We start from the raw sequence: 23552 nt of genomic DNA on the forward strand, positions 1-23552 counted from the left end.
TTCATTCACCAACATCTCACGCGTTTGTCACTCGACGTCTCGTCTCGCTTAGCAACTCTTTTCGAGTCTCGCCGAGTCATCTTACCGCCTGAGCAATATATTATTCAGTTCATCCCCCGGCTTCCCTGTCGTTCTATCCTCTTGCGCCACCTCCACCGCATTGGTTCCTCGACATCAAGGCTGATTGTTCGCATACATCTTCGGTCTCTGATCTGGTACGGTTCACATTTTATATCGTCTTGACATCTCAGTCTCGTCTTTTTACTTGGACTTCGTCTTGTTTTTGACCTTGCCCGGTATCACTTTCAACTCGTTGTATTGGTCAATCACCCCGTGTCCCAATCTGGCCTTGATCAACGTCTAGGCCTTTGTGTCCTGGGTGTGGGATTCAAGAATCTCGACTGTGACTCACTTCCCCGTCCTTCACTACCAAGCACTTGCTTGCATCAAAGGTCGCGCTCTGGAACTAACGGGACTCCCCGGCTTAGCTTCAGGACTTCTGTGGCCATCCGTCGACTGTCTCTTTTATCTCATACCCACCTTGAATCCAAGCCATGTCCTTCTCCCACCCTCGTCGAAGGACTCCGGTGACTCGCCCGGACAGCGACACCGACAATGCCCTGTCCCTTAAGAACAGCTCTACCCTCCGTAAGGGTGCGACATTTCACTCTCCTACTTCATCATCTTCGGCTCTAGACAACACATTTGTCCCTCCCACGCTGCCTCGGGCTCAGTCTCATTTGGATGATGTCGTCGATGCCAACCGTCGACGTGTGGCCCTGGCTCTGAACGACATCGACGAGGCTCTATCCTTAGATCAGCTCTCCCTGTCGCCAAAGTCTAGTATCAAGACCCTTCGAGACACCAGTCTCCCCATCCCTCGCGGCTTCCTCGAGGGACCTATCGTCGACCCCAAGATGACAAAAGAAGAGGAGAGGCGCGTTCTGCGCCCTCGCTCTGTTCGCCATTCACGGCACCATGAGTCTGACAGCGGTTTGGGTACATCGGTGGCTTCCACAAACGAGAAGCGGGGTGCAGTCACTTCGGCAAAGAAGGAGACAAAGGTGCAAACACGATCCGCCATCACAAGATCCGTTGCCGCAGCATCGGAAAAGCTTCCCTCTCTGGGGCCCAAGGCTATTAACCGCATTCACGAGCACACTTTGCGCCCTTTGTTGGCAAAGCCGACCCTCAAGGAGTTTGAGCCCATTGTTCTTGACATCCCGCGACGAATTCGATCAAAGGAAATTATTTGCTTGCGAGATCTTGAGAAAACATTGATATTTATGGCACCGGTAAGTCAGCTTCTGACTGGTTTTGGCGTTTGGGAAAATACTTATCGCAATTTGTGTTTGAAGGAGAAGACCAAGTCAGCAACTTTGTACCTGGATTTCTGCCTTACGTCCGTCCAATGCATTCAAGCGACCGTCGAATATCTCAGCGACCGCGAACAAATTCGACCTGCTGACCGGCCTTACACTAACGGATACTTCCTCGACCTGAAGGACCAGATTCTCCAATACGGAAAACAACTTGCCGCAAAGAACAGCGGTGACGATATGGATATCGACGCGTATGTACCCAGCTTTGTTCCCTTGGACTATCCAACTAACTCTCGCCGAAGATCCGACGAGATCAAACTCATCGGTGGTCTCCACGAAGGTCGCCCCGTCGAGCTCGTTCGTGTCCGCAAGGATGGCACATATATCTCTCTGGACACTGGTAAGCCTGTCGAGGTTGACAGCGACTCGCCAATGCAAGTAAAGCGATCCCTGAGTCAGCAGCTCGAGGACGAGGAGGAGATCCAACGATCCATGGCTCGCCGCAAGAAGAATGCTTCACCCGAGGAGCTAGCTCCCAAGAAGTGCCGCGAGCCCGGCTGCAACAAGGAGTTCAAGCGTCCTTGCGATCTCACCAAGCACGAAAAGACTCACTCTCGCCCTTGGAAGTGCCCTGTCCCAACTTGCAAGTATCACACCTATGGATGGCCCACTGAGAAGGAAATGGACCGCCACCACAACGACAAGCACTCTGCTGCCCCTGCAATGTATGAGTGCATGTTCAAGCCTTGCCCTTATAAGTCGAAACGTGAATCCAACTGCAAGCAGCACATGGAGAAAGCCCATGGCTGGACCTACGTTCGAACCAAGACCAATGGAAAGAAGCTGCCATCAGTTGCTGGCAGTGTTCAGCAGCAGACTCCGCCTCTGGGTAACATGTCAACGCCTTCTTCTACCGAATACAACGGTGTGCCCACTCCACCTCAGAACGATGTGACACAATTCGTTGGCGACTTCCCTCTCTACCCTAATGACTCGGACTGGATGTCAATCAACAACATTCCCTCCGAGACACTTCACCTGGATCTGGGCATGGATTCCACCTCGCCTGCTTCGGCTAGTTCCTACGAGCAGTATGCCCCATACCAGAATGGCTCGGCCTTCATCCTCGATAACGAGGACCTCTATGCTGCTCATATGCAGCTTCCTGCTCAGCTGCCCACACCTGAGCAGCCTGTCATGTATAACTCCAACCTCAAGATGATGCAACAGCAATTGCCTATGTATCAGCAACCCCAGCAGCAGATTCCCATCCCGACTGTTGCTCCTCACTTTTCGCCAACTGGCCAGGAGACAGCCATGCTTTACACTCCAAACTCATTACGAGATGTTGATGAAAGTTTTGACGACTCCTTTGCAGGAGACAGCATGGACTTTCCGCTCTTCCCTAATGACAATGGCAATGGCATGACGAAGACCAATGAATACCAGTCACTGTTTGGTGAAATCCCCAGCGCCAACCTGGGCTTCTCCCAGAATTCCCAGGATATCTTTCAGATGATGGACTGGTCAAACGTTGATTTGCAGCAGAACCTCGGAGAATAGGGATCCAGTCCTCTGCCGTGGAACTTCCCGAGTATTGGGTAAGGGACACGTACCTCAAAATTGTATAATGATCCCCAACAAAATTGCCAAACAGTCTTTTTTTTGGTTTGATGAGACACGACACTTTCTTATGCCACCCAGTGCGGGATTGGGCTTCTTCATGTATTTCAGCTTTTTTGTTAACTCCTTGAGCTTGTGATTTGCCTCAGGTTGAGATTTGAATGGAGGAATGGGCCGTCGGGGCTCAGGACCAATGGTTTTTGGTTTTTCCTTTGAGGATATTATTAGTAGTCAGATTGGGCACTTGAGTGAAACGCCATCTCACATCACCCCTTCGCAGTGCATTTCGATTCGGCAAAGAATTGGGTTTAGCTGGTATAGAGATCGCCTCTCTTTCCTGTTGTTTAGGATAGAAATACACGCCCATCTCAAGCGTAAGCTTTTCTCTCAGAGTGACTACGGGATGCTATTCCATGACTAAGAGCCTCCCGGGAATGCCAGACAGTGACCCTCCAGGCTACATAGGAGTTGAGGTTTAGTCATCTGGTTATGTTAGTCGCCGGTGCTTTTTGCAATAGACTTTGGAGGCTGGTTACCATAAATGACTCACACAATATCTATTTGTGCAAACTCAAACTTTAAGAGTAATGCTTCTTTATCATTCCTGAAAATAATTCCATATTAACTACTCAAGCTTTGGGCAACAGCTCTGTCACATTCTGGTATAGGGTAAGTTTGCTCTGGGGTGGATCTGTGGTATTTCGCTTGTAGTAATTGGTCAATTTCAACTGCACCAACAAGCTTCCAAATCTTCCAACCGCGTCTTCGCCCTTTCAGCAACGCTCAAAAATGTGCGGAATCCATGCTATTATATCCTCAAGCCCTGACCAAACACTTTCATCCGTGTCAGAGCGATGTTTGGTAAATAGAGGACCAGATCATACAGGAACTGTTAGGATACAGCTTGATGATCTTTTCCTGACTTTCACATCAACCGTGTTATCACTGCGAGGTGATCACATTGCAAAGCAGCCACTTGTGGATCATGTGACTGAGTCTATTCTATGCTGGAATGGAGAGGCCTGGGGTATTCAAGGAGATTCTGTACAGGGTAACGATGGCGAGGCTATTCTTGCCCTCCTGGCCGAGGCAAGTCGTGGTGCAGGAGATGTTCTGGGCATCTTACGGGCCATCGAAGGGCCTTTCGCGTTTATTTACCTGGATAAACCCGCCAAGCGGCTTTACTACGGACGAGATCGACTAGGCCGCCGATCGTTGCTAGTCAAAGATGGCTCTCCATTTGTTCTGTCAAGTATCGCTGAGACGCCGGTCGATGGATGGACCGAGGTTGAGGCCGATGGGTGCTATGCTCTGGATCTCTCCGAGAGCGATTCGCCTGAAGGATTAGTGCCAGACCGGCACGATTGGACTGCCGATACTACTTTGGTAAGTTCAATGTGAGTATGACCCCAACAAGCCTGCTACTTACGTCCTCAGATATCGAGCATCGGTAGTTTCAACGAGGATCTGCCACAGGAGAATTTTGCCCTCGGACAAGATTCAAGATCTGTGCAAGAGCTGCGTTCTCGCTTGATCGAGTCTCTTCGACTGCGAGTTCTAGACGTGCCACTACCCCCAAAAGCCAAAGCTACGGATGCGAGAGTGGCAGTGCTATTTTCAGGTGGCCTTGATTGTACTGTGCTTGCGAGGCTGTCTCATGACATGATTCCTCCGGATCAATGTATTGACCTGATCAACGTCGCGTTTGAGAACCCCAGAATTGCAGGGCAATTTAAGGACCTCTCCCGGGAGGAGCTTTATGAGAAGTGTCCGGATCGAATGACGGGGAGAAATGCGTTTGCAGAGCTTGGTCGTGTCTGTCCTGGCAGAGCATGGCAGTTCGTGGCGGTATGTGGACCTGGTCTCACTTCGGAATGGATGACTGACAGGAGGCAGGTAAATGTGCCGTATGCTGAGAATCTCGAGCACAGAGCTGAAATCATTCGTCTTATCTATCCTCATAACACAGAGATGGATCTGTCCATTTCGTGTGCTTTATACTTTGCTGCAAGAGGACAAGGGCTTGGCGAGACAACCGGCGACTCAAATTCGCAGCCTTATAGCACGACAGCGCGAGTATTGCTGTCCGGTCTGGGTGCCGATGAGCTCTTTGGTGGATATGGCCGGCACGGCGTGGCCTACACGCATCGTGGCTACAGCGGAGTTGTACAAGAGCTGAAGCTCGACGTCAGTCGGCTTGGAAAGAGAAACCTTGGCCGAGATGACCGTGTTATGGCACACTGGGGTCGAGAAGTGAGATTCCCCTATCTGGATGAGCGGTTTGTCAAGTGGGCAATCGAGTCTCCTGTGTGGGAGAAGTGTGATTTCGAAACACCTGGTGGCCAAGGGAACCTCGACGCCGAGAAACGAGTGTTGCGGCTTGTGGCTCAATCACTTGGCATGAGCTCAGTTTCAAAGGAGAAGAAGCGAGCTGTAAGTGGCAACCTGGTTCTGAAAAGTCTTTACTAATGAGCCATGATAGATACAATTTGGGGCCAGAACCGCCAAGATGGAGAGTGGAAAGGTCAAAGGGACGACAGTGCTTTCAGCATGAGATGTGAGTCGAGTGACTTAGATACGACGGGAACAACTCGGCAGTGATGATTCTTCAGATACTTCTGAGACATATGCAACCATGGGCCAAAAACACGGACTGGGAGTTGTGTGTTTGCAGTTTATCGGCTGCTAACCCTCTTTTCGGCGTGTTCTTATGCATGGATCATGTCATTGAAGTCGTAAAGGCAAGTCTGAGCTGAGATAATCGGAATTGGAACAAAGCAGAGGGTGGGTGATGGATGGATAGATAAGCCATGGCATGAACACGGTGATCCCTGAAGAATGATGCCAGATAGCGTTAATGCTTGACCCCTGCGGCGTAGCGAAGGTCAGAGGCTGCATCGGCTGTAGCATGTGGTAGCATCTAAGCAAGGAGGCAGCCCAAAGCAGTAGAAACCCAATGCCTTCAATCCCTAAAAGAATCGATATCAATCGACATGAAACAAGCGCGGAACCCAATCACGTCTCGCCAAGAAAGAAATGCCATCAGTCGATACCGAGAGAGCCGGCGGGATACACCAAAATTAGAAGGGCGTTCCACTGTTTTCAGTTGGCCACCGTCCAACCGCCGCAGAAAACAGTGGCTGTGGTGCGACGTGCCCCTGCAGAAGGACGCATCTTAGGCCCGCGTTTAGGCCTTCAGGCGGAAGATTGATACGATACGAGGAAGAAAAAAACCCCTTGCGCTGGCTGGGCTGGGCTGTGGGTTGGAATGGGAACTGGCGCGCGCCAAAGGGAGAGATCGAGATAAGACAAGAAAACATCGATTGAAATCGTTCATTTTCTTCCTTCTTTTATTATTTCGGTTGTTCCTCATTGTTTTCGGTCTTTCGTTACCTCTTCTTGATCAATTCATTTTATTCTTTCGTTTTTGACTGTTTTAGTATTCATTCTTTATTTCCCTTTTCTGTTTCTCTCTCACTACAAATACCAACACCATCGAGGCCTCCGATTAAATCGCCATCTCATCCATTCGTTATACCCGGTTGACCTCATTGTACTTCTTCATGCTTAACAAGTTCATCGACGTAAGGGACAGGGATTCCTACTCAACATTCACATCAGCAACTGGCATCAGCATTCTCACATCAGCAACTGGCATCAGCATTCTCACATCATTCCTCGCGGAAGAAACCGACGATATGCGCAAGGGAACGCGACCACCGCCTCTGAACCTCAGCATCGTCACGAGGCCGAGATCTCTGCCGCGGCTGTCAACTACACCAATTGCAAGGGAGCTTACACCTCTACTTACCCCTCTACCCGAAGAAGTCGAGGAGCCGACAGGCGCTGGTATCAGAGCCGTCAGGGTCGCGGTTGATTTTATGCAGATTATTTCATGTCTGCTTGTCATTTTGATGCTGGCCATCTTTCTTATTTCGTATTCTGGAGCTGCAGCTTCCAGCCATGGGTAGGCGCCACATTTCTGGATACCATACAAGAGCCAAAGACTGACTGATATTTGCAGCATCAAGGCGTTTGTCCTCATCGCGGCTCTGACCTGTGATGTCGGCCTTGGCATGTGGTCTATAGTGCACCACGACAGACCCTGGACCGGCCCCGCAGTCGTGCTCCGAACGCTCACAGCGTCAGTGCTCCTCGGCAGTCTAGTGTCCTTCCTCGTAGTGGAGAGGGTGTTCCCTTCAGACTACACGTACTGGGAGCTGCCTCTTTCACAGACCGGTGCACCTGTGCTGGGTCTCGTCTCTGCTATCTTGTAAGTGCCCTTCGGCAAACAGCGAGTTATGTGGACTAATTGGTCGTAGGGGGTGGGATCTTGTTCATGTTGTTCTGTCTCAACGAACTGTCGAGTGCTGGGCCCGTATGTGCTCCTGGGGACACCGACAGATGCTTCGACGTCGATGGCTATCGAGCAGGGGGCACAGAAGGGGACGAAGCGGACCCTGGTGGTTTAATTCGCGGCAGACAGCTTTGGAAAAGCGAGGCTGGACCTGTGTTTCAGTTTCATGAATTATGACTTTCCTTGTTGACTGGGGGGAGAGAACGAAGGAATAGGCCGGGGGATATGTGTTGAACCATATATCCCATTTATTGCATCCAAAGTCTCCACACATGCTGGAATATAGACCGGTGTATAAACGCGGAGGTGATGTTGCCTTTGGTTAATGTTATAAGGCAGGCAAGGAGAGCAAGTGGGAGGATAAACAGTGGCAAAGACCGCAACCTATCAATGAAATTTCCTGAATTAATCATATTTAACCTATCTCTGTTGCATCAAATATGGATCCATGACATGTTTGACATATAAGTTTTCCGTGCTATTACTGTGGTATATAGTAGAATATCAGTCACCCCTAGTTGTTGTCAGTCACCAATGGCTCCCAGAGGATCACGGGAAACCGTTCATTAAACAGTCGGAAAACCTAGCATTTGAAAAAGTAGGGCTTTTCAGTGTCGATGCGATGCCGTAATACTGTGCATAGCTTTTATATGGGCAGTTTATAGGCCTTGTGCGCTTTCGTGTACAGCCAAGTATAGATGATCAAACTGTAGGGTATACGTCTCGAAGTTCAACAACGAATTGACGTCTTTGTTAAATGAACACATTGCTTTGTTCTATTTGATGGCGAACAATAACAATCGTATATTTGTATCTGCCACTGTTGCGTAATTTGATTTTTGATGTAAGTTATGTCTGTCTTGTTGAGCATTCTGCTATCGTAACATGACTCGAAGCCGTCACTTGAGAATCGAGGACGAAGTTTTTCCTCTCCTTCTAGGTTACTTTACTTGAACGGAATCACCGAGAAATAGTGTCACAGGTGGAAATAGGCGCAAATAAGGTGTAATTGGAATTATGGTGGGTGTCAATGGTTTATTGTCCAGGATGGAGTCACGAGACCCATCCGAGAGTCATGACTTAAGACTCAAAGTCATCAATCAGTACATCCAACAACGGAAATACAGGGGCATGACGCTCGCAAAGCCATCAGGACAAGGTTATTGACCTCTCGGCTGACGGTACGTGCTGAAGAAACCTTAAAGCATTGACATATAGAAACAAAAAAACAACGCAGAACATGATTGTCAACAAGGATGGTCCATGTGGATATGTACTAAAACGAACACAGCTCCTAAGTCAGAAACGATAGCTAATAAAGCCATCACCGCTGCCACCAACAACGAACCGTGCGTGAGCCACTATTTAGGTAGCTATGGGCTACCAGAGCCTGAAACTTTGGAGCTGCAGGTGAATAATTCTCTTGGAGGGAAAGGCTGCATCTAGACCGGTAGCTATTCTTTGACGACCCACTACCAAGACTATGCTCGCGGTTTGACTGGTGCAGCTGAACGATGCGCATTTAGGAATTGCTCAGCGGGTTGAGTTTAAAAGACTTCTCAGGGCACAGTTGGACGTGCCGTAGAGTGAGCATCATCGTCATGATGTTACACTATTAAGCTGCTGCTATGATAACACTGAGTCTACTATATAGCACTATATCGGATGTACCCGAACAGACCTCAGCTTGACAGATCACGACAGGGAAGTAAAAAAATCAACAAGGAAGAGAACACTGTCGATCTGCCGAAGGCCAAACCATCCCAGCAATTGTTTCAACTCCACAACCCCAGAACCCTCCCTCACCCCGTCCTCCATTAACCTCCGATATGATTGTATCACATAACTAAACCACATCCCCACACCTCTTTAAAAATAGAGACACATAAACAACTCACTCTTGCAGTTTTCTCCAAGGACACTCCTTGATATCTTTCTTCAGGACAAAAAAATCAGCTGAGCTGTGCAGTGCAGCTCTCTCAGGCCTGAAACATGCTGTTGGTTTAATTAAAGAAACGCCTCGTCGTGATGGCTTTGCCTTTTCGGGGTAAGTGGTGAGCTGATTTCCTGGATGGACCAGTGCGGCTCGAGAGATGAAACCTTTTCCTTGCAGGTAAACCTCCTTTTTGGTGGAATCTCATTTAACAAGCCGACTTCCGATCGGAGTTTACTTTGTGGGCAGAACGTCGAACGGTCTTGATCGTTGTTTCAACGGGGATAATCAATGGAGGACCAAGTTATGCTTATCGAGTGAAGGATGGAGGTTGAAACATAGCTGTTACTGTAATGCTGTAATTTTTTGCTTAACGCGGAGACTATTGATGAGTTCCAATGACGAATAAAAAATATATCGAGTAAAGACAACAGAACTTCTTCTCAACACAATACCACCCAAGCCCTACAATGGCTACCTCGTCTCGAGAATAATTCGGACTCGACCAACTGCCCGTGTCCAGGTGCCTGCATAACTCATCAACACCATGCACAGCGAATATCAAGGCAACCAAACACAGTCCGTGAACTCACATCAGCCTACTCCTGGTTAGCACCTCGCAAGCATCTCCATCTATCAGCTTGACCTTGGCCGAAAAACATCCAGACTCAGCTTGTGCTTGGACCTCTCGACACTATCACCGGCATCGCCTGACTAGCAGGGAGATACCGAGTCTGTAATGTAACACTGAGGACTGAGCCGTCTTTGAAGACTTCGCAATGACCATGTGGTAAAAATATCCTCGGCTTCACAGAGACAACTCATGATGGCTATATAAACACTCTCGATATCCCGTTCAATCAACTCTTTCTCATCAGCATCCCTCTCTTCTATCAACTTCTTCAACTTACATTCGCTTCAACAAGGCCTTAAAGGCATATTTAACATTCTTTCACCTCTTCCAACCATTTCAAACAAATAACCACTCTCTATCTTACTACCAAATCTCCTACTGCATCATCAAAATGTACTTCTCCAACTTTCTCGTCACTCTGGCCTCGATGGCCTCGATGGCTTCTGCCATCCCTGCCCCAGATGCCCTCCTTGATACCACCTCCAACATCTCCCCTAGCGACTTCACCATCCGCTCCGATTCCAACAACCTTGAGGCTCGCACCACCTTCTCCTGCCCCGGTGCCATGTCCTACTGCCCCTGGACCAAGGCCTGCTCATGCCCTCCCGGCCAGTCCTGGGATGGCAAGGCCAAGAAGTGCGCTGGCAAGAAGGTTTCTGGCTGCTGGCCCAAGCCCAGTGCCAGTGTCTACGCCGGCGCCGGCGTTGACGTCAAGCTCGGCACTTACTGTGCTGCTTCTCCCTACAAGATCGTCAAGTACGATACTAAGCACGCCTACTGCCAGGCCAGCCTCAAGAACACTGTCTTCCTTGCTCCTCTTTCTATCGGCGCTGAGGTTGCTCTCTATGGCGGTGCCGCCATCAATGTCAAGGGTCAGCTGAGCGCCAGCCTCAAGACCGTCTGTGGTGGTCTTGCTGGTCTCTACCTCGAGAGCAGCGCTGATGCCGTCGCCCTCTTCAACACCAACAAGTACGGATATGCCGTTCGCCCCGGAAACGTCACTGGTGGCCTCGTCTACGCTGTTGTCGACTTTGTCAAGAGCATTACCTGCTTCCTCGGTCTCGGTAACTGCCAGGTCTATGACTGCGTTTCTTACTGCTCCAAGGGCTGCAAGAACTACGTCGATGTCCGTGGTAGCATCGGTGGCTATGTCAACGGACTCGTTGGTTTCTGCATTGTCAAGGACACCGTTCTCTTTGTCAACAAGGTCGGAGCTTGTGCTTCTGTCAAGATCCAGGGCCTCATCCGCATCGTCGCTAGCATCCACGTCAGCCTCAAGGGCATCTTCGGATGCAACTGCTAAGCGGTTAAAAATGACTATGGACGAATAGTTGGGTACCCACGGTCTAATATGTAATGGATGGAGGATGACTTGGAACTGGAATGTGTTTCTTTGCTGGGGATTACCGGATAATCCCACTCGTCTTGTCGATGTCTTCTGTTTCTTATCACAAATCAAATAATTCATATGATAACGCTTAAAGCCCGGAATTGAACAATGTTTTCTCGGTCTCGAGTTTTTGTTTCGTGATGGTTATTAACGAATAAGCTTCCATAGTGGCTGATTGGCCTGAAGCTGAAATTTCCCTTCAACTCCTATGCCTGGACTGACTCCGAATCTTTTCCCGAATTAGCCGCAAAAAGACCACCGAAATTGCACAAATGCCTGTTCTTTTCTCCATTAAGCACCCACAGGTTCCATGATCTGACGCCCAGCCCCATCGACCAAAAAGTGACTGAATGATTCTTCATCGTTCTCATCCATGAGAAGCGACCTGTCTTCTGTATCAGGCAGTAAATGTGAGTATAACCCATGGCCAGCCTTTGCCCAAGTTGGCGGCAGAATATCGACATTATCTTCCTCTGGCGCACTTGTGATTACTTCTATGACCCGAGTGCGTTTGAGTATCTTTTTCGTAGTCTTTTGCTTCGGTTTTGCTGCTCTATTGACAAGAACATGGCCATGTCGCGGCTTCTCGTCATGCTTTGTTTTAGGAGGCCGAGAAGTGTTTGAAAATTGACTATCCCAGTCAGGTGAATCGAATATGGGCATTTCAGGATGCCGTTTTGAGATAGATACGAGCAAGTCAACAAGAAGGTTTGGTCTCAGTTGATCGCACAATGATAGGATGTTAAGAAGGTCCGTCTTCGGCACGGATTCAAAGTATTGTGCTCGCTATCGTCATGTGAGCCATGGTATCCTTCTCGAGTGTCGTGGAACTTACTGAAGCCTCCGAAGCCCGACCAGGACCAAACCCCACGAGGTGAGGTTTTGCAGGGATAACACCCTTGGGGAGAGCAGACAGGCGTTTCTGACGAAGCCGCTCGATTTCGTGTTCCCGTTGCTGACTAACTCTGCCCCTGAGTCTGACGGTTTGTTCTCTGGCCGCAACGCACTTAGCACAAGTGAAGCTTGCAGAAGTCATGTCCTCGCCCCTAACCAAAGGAGGATGGCATTTTTGGTGCCAAGATACAAGACATCTAACGCATGTGACTAAGGGGGAAACTTGAGCAGAACCGTCACACATTGAACATCGGGTTTCCTCTCCGGCACGCTGAGCCTCGATAGTAGCTTGTTGAGTTTGAGAGTGGACTTTCCACGGGAAGGGGACAGTGCTTCGAGTCAGATCAATCTTTTCCGACAGTTCTTCTCGTTTTCGTTTCACGCCTGCATTGAGAAAGTATGCTAGTGAAGATTGACCTTTGGCTTTAGTAAGTGTCGGCATAGTCAAAGTGTGTTTCAAGTCTGCGGAAGGTTTCTCTCTGACATTCCCGTTGCCCTCTGTTTGGGAATCGTTCTTGAGACGGCCCAAGATGACTGAGCTCTCTGATGGGAACTGGGGTGTGTATGAGAATTTGGGTGCCGGTGTAATTGAAATGACACCTTTGGCAGACATATCGTCCATCATGGCATCCATTTCAATGGCTTTCGGGGGCTCGACGGGTAATTGCTCTGTGACTTGGTCCATGTTGTATGTTCTCGTCCTCGTAAGATGGTTTGTTAGTGATCATTTGTAGGCTGCTGTCAAAGTCCGTAACTGTCGCGAAATATTCGTCGTCCAAAACTGTAAGAAAAACTGCAAAATGAGAGGAAGGGCCCGTCCCAGGGCTGATAGGTACGTGGACTAAGTATTATTTGAGAAGGGGACTGCACGGTCATATATTGTTGAGATTGGAAACAATGGATTTACATGGCAAAGTGAGATGTTCAGTTCTATTAGTGACACGTGTGGTCACGTGGAGTACTCTGATCGTACAAGGCAGGAACCACCCTGGTTGTTCAGTTTACCTAGTTAACGTTAGTTCCTGCCGTTGTTCACAACCACTAAAACAGCAGGAGTCCTAGGTAGAAGTTGAGGTACCTTACTCAAAAAAATCCTTTCGCGCTTCATGTTCTATTCTATGCGTGTTCTATCCGACAATTCCCTTTTCCCTCAATGCATTAATATCAGCTTCCTGAAACCCAAGATGCTCTTGTAGCACTTCATTAGTATGCTGGCCCAACATAGGTGGCGCGCTGCGAATCGTTGGAGGAGTCTCCGATAACTTTATAGGCGTGTTGACCATTTTTAGAGGGCCGCACTCATCGTGTTCCATCTCAACAACCATGTTCCGGGCCTTTGTATGCTCGTGGTTGAGCGTCCCCTGGACATCATTGATGGCAGCATAGGGCATACCCTTGCCCTCGAAGACCTCGAGCCATTCTTGGGTTGTTTTAAGTTTTGTGATTGCCTCAATCTTGGCCTCTAGGTCGTTCCGATGTTCGACTCTATCAGCGTTGGTTTTGTATCGAGTGTCATCCTTCCACTGTGGTTGACCTAAACCATCGCAGAGAACACCGAACAGCCGATCATTGCCTCCACCAAACAGAATACCCCCATCTTTGGTCTCGAAAGACTTGTAAGGAACAATCGAAGCTTCTGAATTAGCATGGGAATTATTATTCAGACACTGAAACTTACGATGAGCTGTGCCCCAGCGGCCAGAATCCTTCTCTCCACTTACCAAACAGCTGCTGGCGATGTTGGCTAATGTCGCTGTTTGGCAATCGCTCAGTGCGACATCGATATGTTGGCCTTTTCCTGACTTGGCCCGTCCCAAAAGCGCCGCCATGACGCTGTTGCTGGTGTAGAGACCAGTCGTCAGGTCAGTTACCGCGACACCAACCTTGACTGGAGGACCATCTCGCTCTCCAGTAATATGCATCAGGCCAAATTCAGCTTCAACCATGACGTCGTAGCCAGCGCGGTTGGAATACGGCCCTGTTTGGCCGTAGCCCGTGATAGAGGCATATATCAGACCTGGGTTAATCTTGCGCAAGGTCTCATAGTCCATGGAATACTTCTTTAGAGTTCCCGGGAGGTAGTTCTCCACCAATACGTCGCATTTTGCAGCGAGTTTATGAAGAACCTCGACTCCTTCTTTGTGCTGGAAGGACAAGCCCAACGACTTTTTGTTCCGATTTGCCTGCAGGACATTGTGAGACAGGTTCTGTGCAGAGAAGGCACAAACTTACCCCCAAGAAGTAGGCAGACTCTCCAGGGCCTTTGGCAGACGACCCGTCCTTGTATTTTGCATATGGAGGTCCCCAAGCCCTGGTATCATCGCCGCGAACAGGATGCTCGATCTTGATCACCTCAGCGCTGCGCATTCGGCCATGTTAAAACGGCCAGGGTCATTGATGACATGAGCAAACTTACCCAAGATCGCCCAGAATCTGAGTACAGTAAGGCTATAAAGGTCAGCACTTGTCAACCATGTTCATGCAAAAGTTCGACTTACACCGGCCAAAACCCGGGTCATGTCCAGCACCCGAATGCCCTCAAGTGGGAGTCCGGTTTTCACGGCACTTGAGTACCGGCGGACTCCATGCGCATAGCCATTGATGGGCTTAGACCTCAAGGATCGAGCAGCAAGGAATAAGCTCATCCTCAGCAAACTGTCAGCTTGGCAGTGCTAAATATGGACTAAGTTGAGCAACTCAGTTGTGAGACTTGAAATCTTGTGCAACGGTATGTAGATATGTATATAGATTGATGCTTGAGATATTGTCACCGGTCATCGGAACCGGATGGGTAGCTACGGGAGTTCGGAATTGTGCGTTGATGAGCTTGTAGTCTAATTGAGCTTGGTGAACAAAGAGCTCCATGTGGGGATTGCACCTCGGCTTTTGGGGAAGAGGGCCAATCACTAAGAGTTCGGTGCCGAGTGACATCTCGCCGTTGCTGGAGCTTCTCGGCTCCGACGATTAGCGATGATTTACATTGGGTAATTGATCGCGATGTACGGAGTAAATACTTTATTAATTGATGGCTGACAAGATGTATTCGCATCATCGGCAACCATTGTAGTTTCGCCGTCTATGCGATGGCGAGCTACCTAATCACCAATGGAGAAGCTATAAAGACCTTTTATATGGTTGGTTGAGAAGGTGTGTATCATGCCATATTCAGCAGCTAACGATGCTATGAGAAACTATTTCCTAGCCCTGGACTCAATCAAATATCAGTCTGCTTGATTTGGTCGGCACCCGAGAAGCTTAAAGCCACGATATTAGCTGTTCAGAAAAACATGAATCCGTCCTTAGTGATCACAATCCCTTCCAAAAGGACTCTGAGCCTGTTAGATTGCGACAGTGTGATACGTCTCATTCAGGCGCAGCATTGCCGATCAATAACTTATTTAGTACGGAGTAGCAAACTGGTGATGCTTCAGCCACACTCACCTTTCAGCGAAGAGCGACCCGTCCCGAAAAGCTTCGTTTTTATTTCAAAACTCACAAAATCATTGTTCACAGTTGGGCTTGTAAAGATTGTGCTGTACCACTTATCGTTATGTAATAGACTTCTCATGCTGTGTCTCCCCCAAAACTCCAATCGCTGGCTGCATCCCGTTCAAAGTCTTGTCCTTGTCAATATCTCGTCTGATTATAGGTTCAACATAGCCACCACAGGCTCGTATTGGTGCTTGGGGGTTGCTCCCATTCCGGATAGCTGGGCTTGTGGTTTGGTCTTGGCTGCTGAACTGAAATAGCTGTAGGATCGCAATCCTTGCTTCCCATCTCATGCTTCTATCTTTCTGTCGCGATGTGATGCATCGATGGAAGTCCAGAGGCGAATCTCGGAAGAGATCTACTCCAAAGATAGACCTGAAACATGCCGGGACCCAAACTAACCATCTTATCAATGCCATCAACCAGAATGAAGCATCTTTGCTCGTGAAGAGACCTTGTCGTGGGCCGAGAAAGAATCGTACATATATCAATCTCTCGACCCCGGCTCGCTCCCATTTATAGAACCGCGCCTCAAGTGTGCGAGCCGCTGTGCGCCCTTGACCACACCAGACAGATCAGTCCAGCCAAGGCAGAGATCAACTAATCTTTGGCCTACGGATAGCAGAGGTTCTGCCATAAACTAACATATCAGAACCGTCCCCATAGTTACGTGGCCTTGCACGGCACGTAACCGTTTACCCGTTCCCAGGATCATCCATTCATAGCCTGTGGCTCCCCAGGATATCCCCGCCCATTCACGGAAGGCTTGAAATCTTATTATAATTACCGATATCTGCTGTCAAGATATTAAAGTAGGCATCTGGCAGGTTATCGATCTCTAGCTCGCCCTTCCATTCGTTGTGTTTCTTTTGTTTCCCTCTTCTATCATCATGCCTATCTTAAGTTATCTATACTCGTGGGTCAAACCACGCCAATGCCAGCGTGAAGAACGATCTGCGTCTTTCTCTCTTGGCAAGAAGAAGCGCGCAAAGTCAGGGCTAGATAAGAACGAAAAGGAAGATTTTCAGCGATCCAAAATAATTCGCAAGTCATTACAAAGTCGCGCCTCTTCAAGAGCAACCGTGCGACAGGACGATGAAAATGACACTGAAGAGGAGGATAGAAATACGAGTCTCAGGACAGACTGGAAAGCATACGAAGCTGATATTCAGCGAAACAAATCAACGCTGATGCGAAGGCACCCGGGAGTCGATCGTTCGAGAATACAAACTCACGCTGGATCCTCCTCGTCCCGACCTCAACCACAATCTTTCTCATCAAGCTCAACCAGCCCCTACTCACCACTCTCACCAACGACATCAACTTCAACAACAAGCCCAGCTTCGCCAGAAATAGGGAGAGCATTTTAATACGCCAGGCTTAAAGCATGAAGTATGGACCATGAAGCAAAGCCCACAATCACGACATATACCAATATATCTATCTCTGCATGACTTTAGACTAGGACTGGAATTATTTATACCATGGGAGCAGCGGCGCCGAAACGACGGGAACGGCTTCTGGTGTGTTAAAGGTGTAATGAGAATGAAGCTTTTGTGTATGATAACAATTTCAGTTGTAATAACGTATTCCTATCTCTCAGGCACCGATTTCATTTGTGACCTTGACAAACTTTTCCCACTGTCTCCAGGCCTCGCCGCTCTTGAGGGCCCAGCGAGCTCTTCGGATACCCTCTTTCCAGCGCTGCCCACCAGGGCCGCGCTCAGTGATGACCTTGCCGTCATCCCCCTCACCCATGTTGCTGGTATCGGACTCGCAGATACCTGATGTCACGAGCAAAGCCGCAGTGTTGAGAAGAACAAACTCAAGAATCGGGTCATCGTCAGGCAACTCATTGTGCAGAATTCGAGACAAGATCTCTGCATTCTCGGAGGGTTCTTTACCAGATGACACTGTATCCAGGGGATGTGTGCTCAGACCAAAGTCACTCGGGTGCACGGTGAAGTGCTCAACCTCGAGTCTTCCAGCACTGGTCTCGTTGACCCTCCAGCATAGAGTGTTACCGGCGCAGCTGACTTCATCGAGCTCTTCCTCGCCGCAGATGATGAGAGCCTTCTTGAAACCAGCCATGCACAGCGCCTCAGCGAATGCCGGGCCGAGATCCCTTCGGCCGACACCAATGACACGGGCTTCAAGCACATCTTCAACAGGGTTGGCCAAGGGGCCGAGATTGTTGAAAACTGTCCTCCAAGGCAGTTGCTTGCGGATGGGCGCGACGTAGCGCATACCAGTATGGAACACAGGGGCAAACAGAAAAGTGTAGTTAGTCTCAGAGTAAGCCTTGACCAAAGTGTCAGGGCGGACGGCGCTGATGATGGGAGGCTGAGGTTTCATACAAGCGACCAAGTCAGCACTGCCAGATTTTGAGGTGCTGGCTTTGTTACCGTGCTTGGAAACCATGAGCAAGGCTGAGGCTAGGATGGATGAGGTGGTGCTTATGTTGAAGGTATCGTGGCCATCACCTCCAGTTCCAACAATGTCACACTGAGATTATGTTAACAATTGCTCGTTGATCCAGCAGATTTTGTCCGATTCCTTACCAATCCGCCATTGTAAGCTCCCTCCTTTCGCCCTCTTCGTTCAATAACTTCCTTCAGCTCTTCTACAGGAATAGTTGCAGCGGCCTCTCGCATGACACGGGCGCACTCGGCCAAAACATCAGCTCTGAAATCAAGCTTTGTGAAATGCAATGCCATGAGAAGAGAAGCTGTTTGAGCCTCAGTGACCTGATTTGTGAAAAAGTGAGAGATGGCCTCGGCAATCTCCTGAGGAGAGACAGCAGACCCGTTAGGCCAGAGCTTGGTCAGAAGAGGCTTGATATCGACAGGCGAGAGGGCATTTTGCCCGGCAGCTTGGGATTGAAATGCCATCTTGGTACTTTGCTGGAACGACCAGGAGGCTTGTACAGAGAGTGGTGATGGAGAGAATCGACCAAGCACAGTTGATAAGTTGAACGGGGTATCGCTCTTCTTTGTTCAATATTGAGATGTTTGTTCTATTGACTCAACTTGTGAATGAGTCGAAAGTACGTACTGCGGAGTGGCCCTTCGGCACCTGGTGATTGGCCGACCTCGGACAATGGAAACTCTAGCGCATCGTTGACGGAGGAGGACAAAATAAAGAGACATTTCATGATGAGCCTGATCGATCATGCAACGTCATGAGTTCCAACTGTGAGAAATGAATTCTTACCTTGACGTGCCAAAATACAAGCCAATGCATGTGTTAGCATTACCCATGACTAATCTCGGCCATTCTACAAGATGAATTATCTGAAATGTCCTCTTAAAACAGCTTGAAGAAATGACGTCGAAGGGAGAACTTCCATGGATATAACAGTTTAGTGTTCTTAAGGTCAAGCTTGACAGGGAACAGTCCCCGCTGTGGCTGGAACAGCACTCAATTCGAGATGACTATCCGTAGGCACTAACTGACTAGGCACCTTAAGGTTGTTATGTTCAGTTGGGACTACGGAGAGATTTGTGGTGAGATAAGTTAGTAGGGAATATCAAACCTGGAAAACGGAAATACATATCGGGAGCTCAAAGTGTGTCGTAACTTGGCCAGACTCATAAACAAGCATCGACAACTTAGGCTTGAGGTGGCGCCCGGGACTTTTAATTTGTCGGGAGTTACTACTTGTAGTACTTAGGTGGATGAAGAAGGATTACGGAGTACCTGCGAAGGTCATCAAATCAAATCCAGAAGAACAAAATAAGCAGACTTGCCAAAGCTTTTTTGTTAAGGTTTCTTTGTTGGTAATTTGTAAACCTTCCACAAGCTTCTGCAGAATCTATCAGCGTCAGCAAAGAGATCACGTGCTCATGTATAGTTCTGGGTCCGTAACTACCTGCACAGTACCATCTGTTCTTCAGTGCGTTTATGAACTCCAGCAGTGAATGTTGATCTTAATTATCTATTTGCAAATGTGAACTGAACAACTGTCGTCGACATTTTCCTTCATGATCCATTGAGAAGCTATGTTAGGTAGGCAGGGATATTTAATCAGACTGCCTGCCTAGACGTCTGGAGCCTAAACGCCAGCAGTCAGAGCTCGCTTAGTCATTCTTATCATACAATCCATTGGACAAAGCGCCCTTCCTCACTTAACTTCGCCGTATCTCATTTTCTAACGAAACATCCCCCTCAACCTCCACGGCAGAACGTGCCGCCTCGGATGATGGCCCCAAACGGCAGCGATGCGCCTGCTTTTGAGGAAGACCTCAGTAATATCCTAGTATGTCCTGAGTGCAACATCAGCCCGCCCCACCTAGTCGAGGAGTTCTCCAGCGGTGATACAGTGTGCGAAGACTGCGGCATGGTAGTCGGCTCAAGAATCATTGATACGAGATCAGAATGGCGAACTTTTGCAAATGACGACCAAGGAGGTGACGACCCCAGCCGTGTTGGTGGACCGCAGGATGAGTTTGTCGAAGGCCAGCAACTCGCGACGACGGTAGCCTTTTCCGAGACCAAGGCACACAAGGCTCTGTCAAGGACTCAAAACAACACGAACCAAGACAAGTCACAGAAGGGCCTCATGCAAGCTTACAAGGAGATCGTTTCGCTCTGCGAAGCTATCAACATGGGCACGAACGTTTCCAACGCTGCAAAGCACATCTTCAAGCTCGTGGACAAGCACAAGTTCCTCAAAGGAAAGCCCCAGGAAGCCGTTATTGCGGGTTGCATCTTCATCGCGTGCCGGCAGAACAACGTGCCTCGAACCTTCCGTGAAATCTTCGACCTGACTAGCGTGAGCAAGAAGGAAGTCGGTCGAGTTTTCAAGCAACTTCAGAGCTTTCTGCAGAAGCTGCAGGACCAAGACGGCGCAGCCACAGGTCTCAACACAGTCACCAACTACGAGAACACATCAGTGGGTGCCGAGGATCTATGCGGCCGCTATGTCTCTCAGCTTGGTTTCACGAAACAGACCAAAATCTCCAAGATCTCTCGCGCTTTGGCAGAGGGGGCCAACGATATTTCGGCACTCGCAGGACGATCGCCTCTATCCGTTGCCGCAGCATGTATCTACATGGCGTGCCAGATCGTCGGAGAATCGCGCAGCTCACTACCTATAGCCAAGCAGGCGGGTGTCAGCGATGGTACAGTCAAGACTGCGTACAAACACTTGTACTCTGCCCGCGAGAAGCTCATTTCGCCGGAGTGGTTCGAGGGGGGGGCTAGCATGGAGAAGCTCACACCGGCTACTGCGGTATAGGGGCGCCCAGATGCTCTCAGGGCTCCATGTGCTATCATGGTCTAGAATGACGTTATTTCGGCATTAAAGGATGTTACAAAGAAATTGCCGCCTTGTATTCCCCCCCTTTTCTTTTTTCTTTCTCTTATTCTTTTTCTAAACATAGCGACGTCCCGGGGTGGACCGCGAGCAGCGTATTGAATTTACACAAAGATTGAAACGAAGAAGTCTGTGAAGATGTGAGGATGTTCAGCCATGATACTTGAAAGTAGTCTATCAAGGTAGTCTCAGTGAAATTCGGGACATCTTTTTATCCCTACTCTTGCAAATCACTTGGCAGCTAGTTGGCATTGCCTCTTCTGAGTGCCGGCATGAGTTGTCGTCAGCAGTGGGAATAGATGGGGCGGGAATGCCGTGAAACCGCGGGAGGGACCTTGAATCCGCTGCCTGTCATTCTTCATCAAGGAAAAAGAAAGAAAAATTCTACTCTAGATCGTTCTTGGAAGGCTAGGATGCGCTGCTAATGCAGACCCGCTGTTGATGTTTCTTCGACGGGGCAGATAAGTCTCCTCTACTCTACATGAGGAATAACATACCCGGCCGGGTTTATTGAACAGGAGCCAGGCCTGGTTTTTGCCGTGGGGGGCCTGTTGGTTCTTATGATCTGAGGACCCTTTGATAGTAGTCTTGGCATTGTACGGGTTGATGATGATGCAGGTTGCAGGCTGTTTCCCAGTGTGCCACTACGTATGTACGTGTGCATATGGGTATGTAACAGCTGGAGCTGAAGAAAGCACCTGATGTCTCGCTGCTATTCCCGTATGTATGTATGTATGTATGTATGTATGTGTGACATGAGGAATCAGCCCTTCAGAAAGGTTCCATGTTAGTAGCTACCTTACCTATGAACAGACTCGGGTACATAGTTGATGAGGTGCGTGTCAGCAACATCATGTGAATTGTAGGATGGTGTTGCGCCATCGAACTCAAGTGGTGTGAACCAATCCGGAATTCCAGCAAAAGACAGAACTGGTGCAAAGACTCGGGCCAGGAGCACCGAATTGAGAAGCGCAGCTAGGTAGGTAACTCAGAGAGAAAGACCGGACGGGATGGATCAAGATGATGCTGGTATGTACAATGCTAATACGCCGCCGGAATAAAGTGGCATGTGTTGTAAGCCAGGCTAAGGCAGGATGCTGTATCGGTATGGATATGGATGCATGTTTAGAATTGCCTCAGACGGCATGTCTACGTACCTAGGTAGGTAGTTAATGGGTCTACGGGGCATCGGATGAGGAGCCAGGTTAGGAAGCCCCACAGGTGGAAGAAGAATAGGTCGAGAATGAGAACCCTGCTGTTACTGTCCTGTACAGCATGTGCGGTGCATGTGTGTCTTGCATCTTGTGCAAAGTAACCTTGGCGTTGCAGTGTCGTGTCTGCTTTAGGCCCTGATCAGCAAGCCTAGTGAAATTTATTATACTGTAAAGTTAATATATTTATATAAGTAGGTTAAAGAGGTTATATTAAAAGAAGGCTATTTTATATCTATAAAGGGCTTTTATTACTTTTAAAGCTAATTTTAATAGTAATTTTAATTACTTTAATTAATATAATTATAGCTAAAAAGGCTAAATTAATTAACCTTTAAATTAATAATAATTCTTTTATTAAAAGTTAATTTTTAATAATATAATTAAATAAAATATTTTATTTTATAAGCCTAATACTATTACTAAATTAATTATAAGTAATTTAATTATTATTATAACTTAATATTATATTATAACTTTTTTTTTATTATAGCTTTTTTTTTTATAATTAATAAGTAATTATTAGATTTTTAAATAATACTTTTATTTAATAAACTTTCTTTTTAAAGTTAAATAAAGCTAGATATTAAATTTAAAGAAAAAAGCTATATTAAAGCCTATTTTTAAATCTTTTATTATTTTCTTTAAAAAAGCCTTTTTAATAATAAAATAGAATTATTATTAAATTAAATTAAAATATATAGTATTAAAAGATAATTATTATATATATTAGAAAATACTTAATATAATAAAATATATAAAAATTATAAAAAAAGGAAAAGTATTTATTAATTAATAATAAAAATTAGATTTTAAGTAAAAATACTTATAAGTAATAGTAAAAGTAATAAAAAATAGCTTTAATATTAATAATTATATTATAATTAATTTATAATATAAGATCTTTTTTAATAAATATTTAATAAAAAGATATATTATAAAAGCTATTAATAATAATACTTTTAAGTATTATAATAAAATACTTTTATTTATAATAAAGATTATTTTTAATAATAATATAAAATAAAAAGAGGTTTAAGATTAATAACTAATTAAAGTAAATAGTAAATAAAATAATAATAATTTAATTAAAAAAAAGCTAAAAGTTAAGCTATTTATATAAATAAATTAATAAGTTTATAATAATAAAGTTAAAAAAGTATTTTTTTTTATTAAAGCTATTATAGATTTTTATAATAAGTAATAAAAAAAGAATTATTATAATATTAATAGCTTTTAATAAAGTAATTCCTTTTTTTTAAAAAAAGAAAAAAAAATAATAAAAAAAAGTAATAGTAATATTAATAATTTAAAAGAGTTATTTTTATAAAGTTAGTTATTTACTTATAATTATATAATATTATTATAGTTAATTAAAGTAA

At 46.9% G+C, this 23552-nt stretch overlaps 8 protein-coding genes across 8 annotated transcripts; 5 read left to right on the forward strand and 3 right to left on the reverse strand.

Moving 5' to 3' along the window:
* Positions 1 to 554: 554 nt before the first annotated feature.
* On the forward strand, positions 555 to 2885 carry ACE1 (copper-binding transcription factor; the record flags this gene model as incomplete). Its single annotated transcript, XM_044818680.1, has 1 exon — positions 555 to 2885. The coding sequence occupies one exon, from the start codon at positions 555 to 557 to the stop codon at positions 2883 to 2885; it is 2331 nt and encodes a 776-aa protein (XP_044686382.1).
* An 849-nt stretch (positions 2886 to 3734) lies between these two features.
* Positions 3735 to 5499, forward strand: J7337_000935 (uncharacterized protein; the record flags this gene model as incomplete). The annotated part of the gene is made up of 4 exons (XM_044818681.1): positions 3735 to 4331; positions 4383 to 4793; positions 4842 to 5378; positions 5428 to 5499. 4 exons carry the CDS (start codon positions 3735 to 3737, stop codon positions 5497 to 5499), a joined length of 1617 nt encoding a protein of 538 aa, XP_044686383.1.
* Positions 5500 to 6508: 1009 nt separating this feature from the next.
* On the forward strand, positions 6509 to 7222 carry J7337_000936 (uncharacterized protein; the record flags this gene model as incomplete). The annotated part of the gene is made up of 2 exons (XM_044818682.1): positions 6509 to 6912; positions 6970 to 7222. The coding sequence occupies 2 exons, from the start codon at positions 6509 to 6511 to the stop codon at positions 7220 to 7222; spliced, it is 657 nt and encodes a 218-aa protein (XP_044686384.1).
* Positions 7223 to 10260: 3038 nt separating this feature from the next.
* Positions 10261 to 11172, forward strand: J7337_000937 (uncharacterized protein; the record flags this gene model as incomplete). The annotated part of the gene is made up of 1 exon (XM_044818683.1): positions 10261 to 11172. One exon carries the CDS (start codon positions 10261 to 10263, stop codon positions 11170 to 11172), a length of 912 nt encoding a protein of 303 aa, XP_044686385.1.
* Positions 11173 to 11550: 378 nt separating this feature from the next.
* On the reverse strand, positions 11551 to 12838 carry J7337_000938 (uncharacterized protein; the record flags this gene model as incomplete). The annotated part of the gene is made up of 2 exons (XM_044818684.1): positions 11551 to 12045; positions 12095 to 12838. The coding sequence occupies 2 exons, from the start codon at positions 12836 to 12838 to the stop codon at positions 11551 to 11553; spliced, it is 1239 nt and encodes a 412-aa protein (XP_044686386.1).
* Positions 12839 to 13280: 442 nt separating this feature from the next.
* Positions 13281 to 14672, reverse strand: J7337_000939 (uncharacterized protein; the record flags this gene model as incomplete). The annotated part of the gene is made up of 5 exons (XM_044818685.1): positions 13281 to 13789; positions 13832 to 14336; positions 14386 to 14512; positions 14570 to 14601; positions 14652 to 14672. 5 exons carry the CDS (start codon positions 14670 to 14672, stop codon positions 13281 to 13283), a joined length of 1194 nt encoding a protein of 397 aa, XP_044686387.1.
* Positions 14673 to 17241: 2569 nt separating this feature from the next.
* J7337_000940 (uncharacterized protein) lies at positions 17242 to 18533 on the reverse strand (the record flags this gene model as incomplete). Its single annotated transcript, XM_044818686.1, has 2 exons — positions 17242 to 18147; positions 18204 to 18533. 2 exons carry the CDS (start codon positions 18531 to 18533, stop codon positions 17242 to 17244), a joined length of 1236 nt encoding a protein of 411 aa, XP_044686388.1.
* Positions 18534 to 19843: 1310 nt separating this feature from the next.
* J7337_000941 (uncharacterized protein) lies at positions 19844 to 20881 on the forward strand (the record flags this gene model as incomplete). The annotated part of the gene is made up of 1 exon (XM_044818687.1): positions 19844 to 20881. One exon carries the CDS (start codon positions 19844 to 19846, stop codon positions 20879 to 20881), a length of 1038 nt encoding a protein of 345 aa, XP_044686389.1.
* Between the last annotated feature and the right edge of the window lie 2671 nt (positions 20882 to 23552).

The sequence above is a fragment of the Fusarium musae genome, chromosome 1, assembly GCF_019915245.1.
Source record: "Fusarium musae strain F31 chromosome 1, whole genome shotgun sequence".
NCBI classification, from domain to species: domain Eukaryota; kingdom Fungi; phylum Ascomycota; class Sordariomycetes; order Hypocreales; family Nectriaceae; genus Fusarium; species Fusarium musae.